At 41.3% G+C, this 14852-nt stretch overlaps 1 protein-coding gene across 3 annotated transcripts in view; it reads left to right on the top strand.

Moving 5' to 3' along the window:
- The window catches only part of ADARB1 (adenosine deaminase RNA specific B1), a 33829-nt gene that overhangs the window by 4098 nt on the left and 14879 nt on the right, over positions 1-14852 (top strand). For 2 of the 3 annotated variants that reach the window (XR_014170811.1, XM_081920606.1), the window contains exons 2-6: positions 1912-2840; positions 7315-7429; positions 9582-9750; positions 11582-11730; positions 12252-12420. Coding sequence is in view for 2 of the 3 variants with exons in the window: in XM_081920606.1 (XP_081776732.1) it covers positions 1912-2840; positions 7315-7429; positions 9582-9750; positions 11582-11730; positions 12252-12420 (1531 nt within the window). In the remaining variant the exon portion in view is untranslated. The remainder of the gene's footprint in view (positions 1-1911; positions 2841-7314; positions 7430-9581; positions 9751-11581; positions 11731-12251; positions 12421-14852) is intronic. The other variant, XM_081920607.1, reaches the window with a different exon arrangement.

Here is a 14852-nt window from a genome sequence, read left to right as displayed (position 1 = left end):
CCTTCAGATGGATGCTGAAAGTTACAAATAGATAGATCTATCTTATCTTTAAGTCCACTACAAAATCTCTAATTGGAACACCTTTGCACATTACATGACAGTGAGATTATAACAGAGAACTCCACTGCATATGTTGGGATTTGTGTTTAGAAATGTAAATGTCATAAAGTACCGTATTTTTCGCTCTATAAGACGCACCAGACCACAAGACGCACCTAGTTTTTGGAGGAGGAAAACAAGAAAAAAAATATTCTGAATCCCAGAAGCCAGAACAGCAAGAGGGATCGCTGCACAGCGAAAGCAGCAATCCCTCTTGCTGTTCTGGCTTCTGGGATAGCTACGCAGCCTGCATTCACTCCATAAGACGCACACACATTTCCCCTTACTTTTTAGGAGGGAAAAAGTGAGTCATATAGAGCAAAAAATACGGTAAATACTATTTACTTAGAATATGTTTACCTGCTACATGATAGTGGGTTTATAAGAAAGATGCCCGCCGTATATTCAGGGATATGAATTTAAGGGTGTTTCAATAACCTGCCTCAAACATCCACCCAGCACATGAGGTTGGCCCTGCTCCAGCATGCCGCTGGCTTCTGGTCTGCCCTCTGGCAGCTGCACATTCAGAATCAAGGTGAAGGGACTTCCACGCATGCAGGTGTCAAATGCCTGTGAGCACTCAGTGTCAGGGACTTGGCTTTCTGCCATGTTTTTGCTCCCTCAATGTCTTTAGAGAACATGTTCACCCAGTTTGCCTTCCACATATTCACTGCATTCAGATGTAACGTTTCACCATGGAGCACTCTGCGCATGGGCTGGGAGGAGGACTTTGGGAGCCTTTACTTTCAGTTTCCCTTACTCAGCTAACCACGGACAGGGCTATGGTGCACATAATGCTAAACCATACTTTAGCCCTAGGTGCACAAATTGGAATGCGTCTGAGCTTCCTTCTCCTCTTGCATGGCTGGCAGAAGGACTTTGTAGCATTTATTTTCGAAATATCCTGGTTTAGACTGTAGTTTAAAACAAGTTCTGATTAGTTCAGGCATAGGCAAACTCGGCCCTCCAGATGTTTTTGGCCAACAACTCCCATGATCCCTAGCTAACAGGACCAGTGGTCAGGGATGATGGGAATTGTAGTCCCAAAACATCTGGAGGGCTGAGTTTGCCTATGCCTGGATTAGTTAAACAAGCCTGGTTCTTAACGTGTGATTTGAAGTTTCTGGTTTAGAAACTTCATTCTTTAGTGTCACCTGTGAACCAGCCCTTTGTTTAAACAGCGATCCTGCATTCAGCTTACTTATGGAGTTGGCTGCTCTGGAGCACCTGTATAACATGACTACCACATAAAGCACAAAGCAGGTTTTACTGTATAAGTCAATAACTTGAATGTTTGCCGGCAAGAAATAGTATACTCTCCTTTTCTCAATAAGATGCATTGACTTAGTCTTTTTTTTTTCAAAGGAAGAGGCATGTTCCTCAATATACAGATGAGCAGGTGCCTGATATTACCTGCATAGGTAATCTTATGTGATTGCCCTGTGGATTCTGATGTTTGAGGTTAATTGGATATTAAATGAATGTAAATTGGGGTTATAACATGTTGCCAGTTACTGGTTCATTTCTTTTTCTTTTAGAATTAGGGAGGGTAATTTAACATATAAATACTAGTAGGTGTTTTGGTGCAGAATTAAAACTTTTTATCAGCATATGCCAATATCAGATGTCTGAATGTTTACTCAGTGTATGTTTCTGAGTTGCCTATTACACCTAATATACCTAATAAAGATATTAATATTTGAGCACACATCACTTAACCAGTTGCAAAGATAGATAAAGGAATCTGTAAATTTTACATTTACAAGGTCCTGCAACGAAGGCATTGTAAGTTACTCTTTCTGGGCACCACAGGTTCAGGCAGCATTGATGTTAAAGAGAACCGCAACATGGACAACATTTCACCTAAAGATGGGAGTTTGCAAGGCGCCGGAGAGGGGAACCAGCTCTCCAATGGTGGTGGCGCTAGCAGCAGGAAACGACCCTTGGAAGAGGGAAGCAATGGCCACACCAAGTTCCGCACAAAGAAAAGGAAGAAAACACCAGGGCCGGTCTTGCCCAAAAATGCTCTCATGCAGCTGAATGAGATCAAGCCTGGCTTGCAATACAAGCTTCTCTCCCAAACAGGACCCGTTCATGCCCCTATTTTTGTGATGGCAGTAGAGGTTAATGGGCAGCTGTTTGAAGGCTCCGGCCCTACAAAAAAGAAAGCCAAGCTCCATGCAGCTGAGAAGGCCCTGAGGTCCTTTGTTCAGTTTCCAAATGCTTCCGAAGCACATCTCGCCATGGGAAGAACTCTTTCCGTAAATACGGACTTCACCTCTGATCAGGCAGATTTCCCAGATACCCTCTTCAATGGCTTTGAAAACCCCGCCCAGTCTGATCTTTCCTTTTATCTGGATTCCAACGGAGATGGTTCCTTTAGCTCCAGTGCAGATTATAATTTGTCATCTTCAGCGGCCTGTAGCCTTGTACAGTCGTCTCTCCCTGCTCCATCACCATACCCCTCAGCAAGTGGGAAGAATCCAGTCATGATACTGAATGAACTTCGACCAGGCTTAAAGTATGAATTTCTCTCAGAAAGTGGAGAAAGTCACGCTAAGAATTTTGTAATGGCTGTGTCAGTGGATGGCCAAACGTTTGAAGGATCCGGAAGAAACAAAAAACTTGCAAAAGCACGAGCTGCTCAGTCAGCTCTTGCATCCTTGTTTAACATGCAGTTGGATCAAACACCATCTCACCAACCTATTCCTAGTGAAGGACTTCAGTTACACCTGCCTCAGGTGAGAAAACATTTCCCTTTATGTGTTATAATGGGCTAATGAGTTAATTAAAAAATACTGAAGTTACAACCTTTCGTTTTAGCAGTGCATAAACAGTTGTATTTGGGTTCCTTCAGTGTGTTATTTCTGGCAGGGGTACAAAATATCCAGTTAGACTGCTAATTCTCTTATGTTTGATGCTGTGAATGGGCAGAATATTTTATACTTCCTGAGAAATTAAGTTAACCTAATGTATGATTTGACTGAATGAGCAGGTGAAGCAGAATGCAGTATACATGAACTGCACATCATTGCAATGTCACGAACTGTAGCATTTCCCTGGCATTATAAGGTGACGTATTTCCAATGCAGCAGGACTGTTTTGCTGATGAGCCACCATTGCCTTGTATAATAGCAATGTGCTGCTCTGCAAAAAGGAGGTTCTGCTACACAGAACTGGATATACAGAGGCAAGGATTGGTGTGACTTACCTAGGCAACAACATCTTTTAAGGGCTAACTACACTGGTATACCGCTGTACCTCTGACATTAGTAGCAGCCCCCCTTCGCCCCATCCATACACTGGGAACTCTACCATCAGAGACAAGTCTGTTCAATAGATAGTGTTTGCCTCTACTCCAACACAGACCCTGAGGGCACCCCTTTAAAGTTCTCGCTCGAGGTGAAAGACTGTCATTTTCTTATGAGGAAGATGGTAAAGAATCACACATAGGCACATTGCTCCCCCAACTGCTCACGGTGGAGTTGAAAAAGCCACCCACCCACTGGACCCTGTTAATGGTTCAACCCTTGGGCAATGCCCAGCCATATTTTTCCCTGAGTGCAAGGACTTCTGCCTGTTCAGTGGAGCTTCCCTCCCACTCCTCTCCTCCTGCTCCCTCCCTACATCTGCTCTGAAGGACTGAGGGAACCCCCAGAACAGATTTAAGGAGGATATGTGGGGAGAAGAGAGGAAGAGGAAGTTTTATTGCATGGCCGAAAGTCGTTGCGCTAACAGAAGTTTTTAGTTGGATACCACTCCTTATTTTATTCCATGGTCTCTGCAGGAGACAAATTTGTCCCTATTCCTGACACTCCAATGTTTGGGGGCAGGTTTTGATCCCATTCTAACAATGTCCATATACTGTAGTATACTTTGCTCTATTTTTTATAGAATGCAGTGCTACATGCAATTTTATGAGAGAAATTAGTGCTCATACTTTCTGTGGTGCCACTCATCTTCCCATTGTATGGCTACCTTGCCTTTGTAGAGGGGAGACTAGGGATCCTGGAAGCAATGAAACTATGAGCATTGCCTCCACCATCTTTCTGGATCAAGAAACTTGTGGTAGGTAGCATTTTTAATTCCTCCAGTTCAGTGCAGTGTTGCTCATAGATCTGTCGTAGCTGAACACAATACACCTGTGCTGTCAAAGCAGGCCTCCAAAGGAAGCATGTGGTGAACCCCACACTGCTCCGATTCCCAAACCTAGCTTGCACAATGCTGTGGTACCTGAGGTTATCAGACATCACTGCCTGAGCACCATTAACCACACATCACAACCGAAGGTCAGAAATAGGCAACATGAAGAGAGAGAGAAAATAAGCAACCAGGATGACCAGTCAGAGCAACTAAGTACTGGAATTCGGGGGAGGTAGAAAGAACAATGGAAAACTTACAGGGGTTAGGGAACAAGATCCTGTAGGAGGGGTCAGTGGGAAGTGACCTTCTGATGCCCCCTTCTAGATCTCATGGAGTCAGCTGCCATGGGAGCTGTCTGCAGGCACCGCCTCCTCCGATTGTCGTCTCATTCTTCCTTCTGCATACATTAGCCACAGGTTTGGGAATATGGAGAGGGAATAGCTGTTGAGTATTTTTATACAAACTCTTTGAAGCCTATAAAGCTCCTGATTCAGTTTGAAAAGAATGAAAGTGGACATAGGTCATATTGATTTCCTGGTAAATATTGTATTTTTCCGTGTATTTTGGGGAGCCCCAAATTAAGAAATTTAAAAATTAAGAAAGTTGGGATTTTTTTGGAGAAATTGCAAAAACAGTTGTTGAGCATCTTTTGTAAGTTTGTTGAGGACTCACCACGTACTCTTCCTAAACCGAGAAGAGCGGGCAAGCGGCCCCCTTGCCTCTGTCCCCTGCTACTGCCACAGCTCCACCAGCCCTTGCTTACTTAGCGCATTAACCCATGTATAAGATGACCCCCAATTTATCACGAAAATGGTCATCTTATACATGGAAATACACGGTAGTATGTTAAGTGACCTTAATTCCATTTGTCACACTATTTTTTGTGCCCATGCTATAGCCTACGTATGGCTGCTGTGACTATAAATTAAGAGTGCTGTGTAAATGATAGTGTGAGTCGTAGTGGAATCCAAACAATCAGAGAGAATTTACATGAAACTTTTCCACTCACTTTATGCTTATGTTTTAACCCCCCCCCCTAAAAATGTAAGGTAAAGGGACCCCTGACCATTAGGTCCAGTCGTGGCCGACTCTGGGTTGCAGTGCTCATCTTGCTTTATTGGCCGAGGGAGCCAGCGTACAGCTTCCGGGTCATGAGGCCAGCATGACTAAGCCGCTTCTGGCAAACCAGAGCAGCGCACGGAAACGCCGTTTACCTTCCCGCCGGAGCAGTACCTATTTATCTACTTGCACTTTGATGTGCTTTCGAACTGCTAGGTTGGCAGGAGCAGGGACCAAGCAACGGGAGCACACCCCGTCACAGGGATTCGAACCGCCAACCTTCTGATCGGCAAGTCCTAGGCTCTGTGGTTTAACCCACAGCATCACCCGCGTCCCTTTCTAAAAATGTACTCAGCCTTTAAAACAAATTTCTCTAATATACCGTAACAATCCTCTGATATCAGGGGTGGGGAACCCTGCAGGCCTCCTCCATCAGGTCTTGGGAGACTCCTCCCAGGTCCTGCCCCCTCTCCAGACATGCCCCCATTTTCCTCAGGCCACACCCCTCACCACCATTCCCGCACATGCTGCTTGAGTGTGTTTGCCTGATTGGAACTCTGAAGACTTGCTTGCCTGAGTAGAGGATAGAGAGGGACGTGTGAGCATGTGAAAACTAGCCTACAGGACGGAAGTGAAACTTTTACTTATCCCTCTGCCCACATTTGCCTCTTGTCCGGCCTGCCACTGGCATTTGGCCCCTGGAAAGTGGCTCAGAAGGGAATGCGGCCCTCGAGCTAGAAAAGGTTTCCCACCCGTTTCACATTGTAAACTTCTATAACTAATACCAATTGTTTTTATTCTTTCAAGAATGTTAATTTAGAATATTCCAGATCAATCATAGATTGTTGGGAAGTCCGACAATGGCCCAGTTCTTAAAGTGAGTGCTTTTTGTAACACTTTTAACGAGGCTTAAAACTTCCTGCAAATTAAATTTGAATCCTATTATAACAGGTATATTTAGAAGGTATATTTATGCAGCTCTCACATAATGCAAGGGATCCTTAAGGGTCAGGCAATGTAAGATTACATTATGAGACAGGAGATCCTAGATCTAAACCCTTCCCCAACCTATTCCTCAAGCAACGAGAACTCTTCTCAGTTGCATGTCACCCATAAATTTGTATAATTCTACATACAAGCCACAGTTTACTGGCACTATCACCCCCGAAGCATACATTTAATTTGTACTCAGTTTATAATTCACTTTAATCTCAAAATCCTTATTGCCTGTCTTAATGTCTAGCCAAAGAGTTACCATTTTATGACTCTGTGTCTTTTTCTATATATTTATATTTAATATGTTCAGTTTATGCTTTATTGTAGTCTGCTTGGCTTTTCAGTTATAAATATATATATATTATAAACTTACATGATCCACCAAAGTATTTGCAATCCCTCCAAATTTGGCATTCTCTGCAGATCTGGTTGCGGTACTGTTCACTCCATTCAAGTCACTTATGAATGTAATGAATGATAATGGACTCAAGACCAACCTCAATGGAACACCACTTGGTACAACTTTCTGGTTTGAATTCCACTAGTTCTTACCCTTTGAATATGCTTTACAAGCCAATTATGGATGCATTCCATGGAAATACCATCTTAGATACCTCAAATTTTCTACAGAAGATCTCATAATGAAGGCTAGAGCCTTGTTAAAAATTGAATGTTGTGAATGTTGTGCATGCAGCCTCATTCCCTGAATTTAAAATTATCTGTTCCATGATCAGCACTAAGGGCTTCCATAAAACACAGCATAGTTTGTAGAGATGCCTGAAGGGCATGGATATAAACTCTTCAACACTTTGAATCAGCAGTAATTTGAAACAACAGCACCAATCAATTCTAGTAAATATTACCAAGATTCCCTGTGATCCTTGGATGAACAGCAGTATAGAACTTTAAAAACTAATTAAATAAAAATATCATACAGGTTTTTAAATCCATTTTGAAATGTTTTAAAGGCAGCTCTGTTTTGATGAATTATCCAATATATTTGTCTGATTTTTGCAGGTTTTAGCTGATGCTGTTGCACGCTTGGTGGTAGATAAATTCAGCGATTTGACAGATAATTTTACATCGCCCCATGCACGCAGAAAAGTGCTATCTGGAGTAGTCATGACAACAGGTAAAAACAAACCAAAAACATGCCTCCCCCACTGATTTGGCCTTTTGCCCTCTGTTGGTTTACAAAATAAAATGGTAAAGGTGAATGGTTATTTACATTTTATATATCGTTCCTATTGCTTTAAAATATTGAGATCTCTTCATTCATAAAATAGGATTAGGAAATTTAGTCCAAACTACTTCTCTCTAAATGTAACAGGTTGTATCAAGAGGTGTTGCTCAGGTAGTGCTGAGGCTTCTAGATGGTGGGGGAACAGATGGGAGGAGGTGGGAGGAGGAAGCATTGAAAATGGCTTCTCTTCCCATTTCACTGACAGAATCCGTGCTGTTAGAGGCGTGACATTTTTAGTTTCTCTCTCTCGCTCTCTCTTGGCAAATATTAGGAGTGTGTCCTTGTACAAAAAACATAGCTTTCATTTTTAATACAAATTCATTTCCCTCTTGTGAGGCAAGCTCTGCAGCCTCTTCCTAATGTTGAGCTGGAGTTTCCTTTCTTGTAATTCATTGGTTTGGATCCTACACTCTGAAGCAGCAGAAAACAAACTTGCTCCATCTTCCATGAGTCTGGTGGGTACATCATTTGTACTCACATGGATCAGAAGGAAGGGGAAATGGCCATTGGACTTGATGAGACTTGGCAGCCGCTCTGTCATGGTTCTCACTGGGACAATGCAGCAAGACACTACAGCCCTCTCCTGACTTGTAGTCAGAGGCACGGCAGGTAGTGCACATGGAAGCCATAAAAATGGATGGCCATCACAATATCATGGAAGCCATAAAAATGGATGGCCATCACAATATCTTATGGTAGTGAATTTGATACTTTAACTATGTTCCTTTTGTCTGTCCTGGATCTTCCACACTTCCTCCTGCTTCCCTCTGGGGAAAACCATGGTTTAGCACTCCATCGAAGCAAAGGGCAATTGGATTTTCTGCAGATTGCCATTAGTTCTGATTTAAAACTAATGAATAGGTTTTGCCTGGGAAAGGAGTGGGGCAAGGGCTGGAAACACTCAGAAAGTGCAGATCAAGCAGAAAACTGCTCAGCCCTGTGCTTTTTCGCAGCACAGGACAAGCAGAAGTGTGGTTGAACCCTCAGCTGCGTTGAATGAGCTCATATGCTATTGTTATGCAAGAGGGAGAAAAATCTCTCACTCTCCCTTTTAGTAACCAATAACTGTAGGCCGGAGGCTGGAATTTCCAGTTGAGGGTCTAATCCTTTCTTTTATACAGGATGCCAGGTATATATGGCTAGGCATTGAGTGTTCAGAGAATGTCTCTGGAAAGCATTGGTTCTATCAAGAAACCCAATCTCACCATGGTTTCTAGTGTTCTGCAAACAGTACCCAGCATCAAAACTTAGCTTTTAAAAAATTGATTCCTAGCATACTAAAGTTGAGAAGGGAGGAATTTTTTTTTTGTTAGAATTGAATCTTCTGTCCCAGTAAAGTAAAACATTTGCTTTAATGGTTATCTAAAATCTCTAGTGGATTGAAATAGCATCCCAATTTTAAGCTCAAACTTCATGTGGCAGCAGCAGTTTAAATCTGTTTCATTTTTGTACAAAGCAGGTAAATGAGTGGGGAGGAGGGTTTGGTGTTTGGATGAAGTGGCACATAGAAAATGGAGCAATATTGCCGTTGTGGGTGGATAGAGTCTCCCAACCTAGTCCTCTTGGCGTTTGTTGGCGGGGGCGGGAGAGACACAAACAAACCAAGAAGAGGAAGCTGCAAGACTAGCTGTCTGTTCCAGAAGAGCTTCATTAATTTGTTACCCCCAAATTCAGGATTCCCCCCAAACTGATGCCAACGTTTTGTGCTACAAACCTAGCATTTTGTGCCACCCCCAAACTGAGTAATTGACACTCAAACCACAAAATGTGGGGTTCTGTAGTTTTTGATACTTTGCTGAATTTCTATGTGGTTCCAGAATTTTAAAGGCAACCCAAGTTTCATGAACAGATATTAGTGTGACTTCATTTCCACCCCAAGTATGCCTTCAGAATATATACGACTAGGATGTAGCTGAAGGTCAGCTGGTGCAGTATTGTCCCCCAAGCCACACCTTCAAGAAGACATTCAAGAAGGCTACCATATTTCACCAAACAAGTCTTCTAAAAATATCTTTATATGCTTTCCCTTTTGTCTTCCCAGGTACTGATGTGAAAGATGCTCAGGTTATAAGTGTTTCTACAGGAACAAAATGCATTAATGGAGAATATATGAGTGATCGTGGTCTTGCATTGAACGATTGCCATGCAGAAATTATAGCACGTAGATGCTTGCTTAAATTTCTCTATACACAACTTGAACTGCTCTTATGGTAAGTTTAAAGAACAATTCCCTTGCATCCCAGTTTTAAGCATAGAAGAAAGTTCCATTGATCACATTGTGCTTAGGATTACAGTCTTGGGATGTGATCCTGTGAGGTTCTGTGATGATCTGTAGCTTCAGAGAAGTGATGCTGGGGTCCTAATATCAGCAGAGATGGATAGCTAGTTGCCTTATTCTGGAACATGGATATGACACTAGCATTAGTATAAATATTTCTTTACATCTTTGGCCTGCATTGGTGCAATCCTGCCCTTTTATTTTTGAAAGAATTCATAATGTGTAAGATTTCATTTTTAACATATGCTGAACTAACAGTTGGAAGCATATGGTTTGTTTTACGTTGAAGTGTACATTAAAAGTCAGAATTGGTGACCAGAAGAATAGCTGGAATCCCCTCTGAGTGGTTTAGAAATTATATGAAACAAACAAATAAATAAAATAAAGTGCATCTGGGTGAAATCTATATGTTTATATTGATTTTTAAAATATCTGTTTCCTTTTGAGTGGCCCCCTCTGCTACATCCTGGAAACTACTTTTTAATTTAGGGGCCTTAAAGTATGTAGAGGCAAAATGGGATGATTTCCTATATTTGGAGGGAAGCAAAAATAACAGTCGTACTCAAACAAGGGAGGGAGGGCACCCCAGTTTAGATGTGTCAACAAACCTCCCTCCTTAATGCGGAAGGTAACATGTTTACATCCTTAATAGCCTCAAAGCTCAAAATAATAAGTAGCTTTTGTATCAGTTATGATCAAAGTTTATTTCAGATAAACAGATTGCAGATAATATATTCTTATCTCTAAATATAATTCATTACTGCAAACAAAAAAATATTTTGTTCACAGAATTGTCACTTGGCACAGAGAGCCTTTTGTCTTGGAGACTGTCATAAAATTATTATGAGGTATTCAGTTTGGCCCTGACTTCTTCCAGGCTATCTAGGTCTTTTATGCCCAACCAACTGCTCAGGCTAATGTCAATACTGTAGTATAAGATCCAAAAAGTTCCTGATTCGGGGAGGGCCCAGAAATGTTCTCTTTGGTCTTATTCAATAAGCCTTTTGGAGAGGCCATTAGGCAGGATGCAATGATGAAAAGAATTAAGATAGGTAATATTGAACAGAAAAGTATATGACAGTGAACAGTTTTATACCTGACTGTTGCAATATCTATGCCAACATTGCAGCAGTTGATTTACTGCATAGTGAGGTTTCAGATCTTCCAATTGAATCACAGGAAATTTGAGCTTTTGCTGATTAATCCCTCTGGACAAATTAGGGACTTCATTTAATTACGCCTCCACTATAAATGGATCAATAAGACATGGAAACAGATGTATATATTTGATATCTTATTTCATTGCCCTTGCAAAAGACAAAACAAAGCAAAACAACCATACAAAACGTATAACCTTGGCTTAATTGAAATTTTCATGTTTGGAGCAAATTGGACTTACCTTGATTGATACAAAACAGTGCTCTTAAACTGTATATCTTCCCACTTTTATGTAATACCTATATTTCTCTCTGCAACAATTTTTAATGAATGGAAAAGGGAGAACTTAGATCAATTAAGATGCGCCTTGAGGTTGTTAGACAAAGGAGCTTGGACCCTACTTTGAAGCTTCACTCCTGAGACACGTTCTGCTATATGTGGAACTTGCTCAGCAAAATGTTCAGCTAAGTAAGAAAAAGCAGTCCTAGACTGAGAGTATTACACCGTAAGAGTTAAAATCAAGTTATGGTAAACTTTGGTTCTTGCTTGTTGTAATTAGAAAGACCAAAACACCTTTTTAATAACATTGTTGCACTTTGTTTCAGTAGTAAGGAAGATCAGCAAAAATCTATTTTTATCAAATCAGAACGAAGCGGGTTTAAATTGAGAGAAAATGTACAGTTTCATCTCTATATTAGCACCTCTCCTTGTGGCGATGCTCGGATTTTCTCACCACATGAAGCAGCACAAGAAGGTAGGACAAGTTTCACCTAGTAACGGGGATGTTTGAGAGAAAACAATTTATTGAAAATAGCTTTCGTAGTTTATGAAAATCTAGATTGGCTTTTTACTGAAAATTAAATTGTTTAGTTTTCTTCATATTATAAAAGCCACACTATCTAGGAGGGCTAACACCTCAGTTCCACTTCATACATTACAAAGATTGTGGATGAATTAATTTGTTATGCATCTATGGATTATTTCATCATGGCTTTATTGTTGCTTGTAAGCCATATTGGAAATTTCAGTTTGAAAATGGGATATTCTGTTAAAATAAATAAAACGTTGTACCATGTAGAACAGTGTGAAATAAGCCTTGCAAAAAAGTATTGGATGTGATTTTCTATAAATGAGGCACTCTAGAAGTTTTTTTTTAGTTCACACCACTTTTTTCCTAACTGCTGTTGTCCCAAATGAGTAATGGAAAACAGGGCTGAACTTTCTTAGAAAGCATAGTTTTTCCTTGCATGAACAGTGGTTGCTTCTGTCACTTAGATCAGGGAGACAGACATCCAAACCGGAAAGCAAGAGGACAGCTACGGACGAAAATCGAATCCGGGGAAGGAACAATCCCTGTCAGATCTACAACTACAATCCAGACGTGGGATGGAGTCCTACAGGGAGAAAGATTGCTTACTATGTCGTGCAGTGATAAGATAGCCAGGTAAACTATTTCTCCTCTGTCCAACTTCTATATTGCTAGATGGACGGTCCCCAGGTCAGTGACACCATGGGGGTCAGGATGCCATCAGAAACCTTACTTGGCACATCTTAAAGCAAAAAGCCAACAAAAACAGCCTAGGGAGGAGGAAAACCCCCAAGGCGACTGGAGACTCAATGGCACAGAAAGTCTGAAAGGAAAAACAACTGACTGCTAGGTGGGAGGGGAAATTAAATGGAGTAGTTGGAAAGAAAGAGGGAAAAGAGACAACACATAGAGACAATATCCTGCTTCAGACTGAGAAGTTGTGTTGAAAGTGTCCCCAGGAAGAGAAGTAAGAATTGCCAAATGAAATTGATTGACAGGTCCAAGTTTTCAATACAACTGGATTGGGGAGAAGTGTGACCCCCCCCCCCAGCAAACAAACTCAAGATAGCAACAAAGGGCTGAGTTCATGCCTTTTCTTACTTAACTATTTATCGTTGTTCTTTGTTAAATGTAGATGTTACTTAACACAAGATACTTCTAGGTCACTTACAATTAAAGCACAGCATATAGTACTACGAGATGCAAATACTGAAACTGCATTAATTAAAAAATTCCAATTTAAACAGAAGGTTAAATGAACAGAAAATCCCCATTGAGAATATTAAAAGCACCGACTGTGAAAGCAGCTACTCTTAAAACTGCAGCTAAAAACACTTTGAGGAAAAGTTTTCACATGTCTAGTAAAGCAGTCTAGACATCTAGTAAAGCAGGTCTAATAAAGTCTAGTAAAGCAGGCAAACTGCTGTTCCCCTTGTTGCCATTCTCCAAATTCAACAGGAGGGGGCACTGAGGAGAGTCTGCGAAGATGCCCTTAAAGTCCAGTCCACTCACCAGAAGAGGTGTTTTTTCAGGTAGCAGCCTCCTGAATTGGGCCAGTCAGTGCAGCACATGAGGACGGGCTTAATGTGCTTTCATGACCTTTTTGCCATTAGCAAGCTTTAGTGTGAATCACTTTTCTAAAACAAAAAAATAATAATGTTGCTTTACACATGCATCCAACTGGGAAAGGACCATTTTAGCAAACAACTAGGTATATTCTTGCAAGGGCAATATTTTGCTTTATGGGAGTGGGGGGGCCACCTTGTTTCTGGAAGCAAGAACACAAATCACTTGGTTGTGTGGATGACGAATGTTAGCAACCTGCCCCACCCCCACAAGCATTAAAATGATGCAGAGGATTGCAGAGCAAAGCTTGCTGGATTTTCCTGATATTTAGCACAGTAAGGGTGGGAGCCTAACCCCACTTACATGGGAGTAAGCACCATTGATGTGCATGGGATTTACATCTGAGTAGACATAGTTAAGATTGTGCTGCTTTATATTATTTAGAGAAAAATTGTCTTGTTTTACACCTGGCAATCCCTGAGACTGATAAACAAATCAACAGAGAACCTTGGCCAGTGAATTATGCACCATACCTCATCCTATAGCTCCCTCATTTATTTTGTCTTTCATGCACAGTAGGGAACAGAGGGACAGAAAGAGCACAGAGGGCAGTGTGGGACATAGAGAGTAGTGAAAAAAGACTAAAAGGACAAGGGAAAGAAACCTAGTGCAGCACTGAGATTTCCTTTTAAGCCTCTGGGTACTTGTATTCATGTGTTTAAGTTATATATGCCTAGAAGAAACTTCTCTAAAGGTTTTTTTCCAATATAAAGAAGGTATTCTGTCTATGATGAAGTTAATATTGAGAGGCAGTGTAATCTAGTGCTTAACTCAAACTAAAAAGCAGCCTGGCAAAGACCCCCAACCAGCTTTGCCCTCCCTGGCCCAGAGCAAGAGTACCTGCCCTTTCCGCTTCAGAGGGGCCTGGGTGCTGTATTCAGAAAGTTTGCAGACTTGCTCCATTTTTGCCCAGGTTCAAGCTCATCAGTGGGGCTTGTGTGACTAGGCATGACAAAATGGTTAAATAGAAAATGGATGTGCAGTTGCTCACAAGAGCATAAAACTCAGATAAGCCTTACTGCTTGGGCAAATGCTGAGTTTGCAGTTATCTTTCACTTATAATTTGGGATTAAGGTGTGACTGAAAACACTTGGGTTTAGTATTGATAGGCTAAAACGTTGGGAGAAGAGATATATCCTCTCTATGTAGGTCTCCCTGTGGGAATGTCACCTGAAGGCAGAGGGAGATGGGGTAGGGGGAGGACGGATGTGTTATTGGTTTGAGTTTGTTTGGGAGTTAAGGAGTTTCAGTGAGAGAGAATAAAGAAAGAGAACTACTCAGTGGGTGTATGCCTTGTTATGTGAAAGCAAATGTCTTTTTTCAAAATGCAGTGGACAAATGTTGGAGGGACGGTGGCTTGCATTGTTTATTAGTTTTTGTTTACTGTATTGAAACATTAAAATGTTTGAGTTAAATATAAATGTGAGGTGTCTACCATGACC

Source organism: Podarcis melisellensis (genome assembly GCF_964234715.1).
Source record: "Podarcis melisellensis genome assembly, chromosome: 1".
Lineage (NCBI taxonomy): Eukaryota > Metazoa > Chordata > Lepidosauria > Squamata > Lacertidae > Podarcis > Podarcis melisellensis.
Note: the sequence above shows the minus strand (reverse complement) of the source record. Positions and strands in the feature narration are given on the sequence as shown.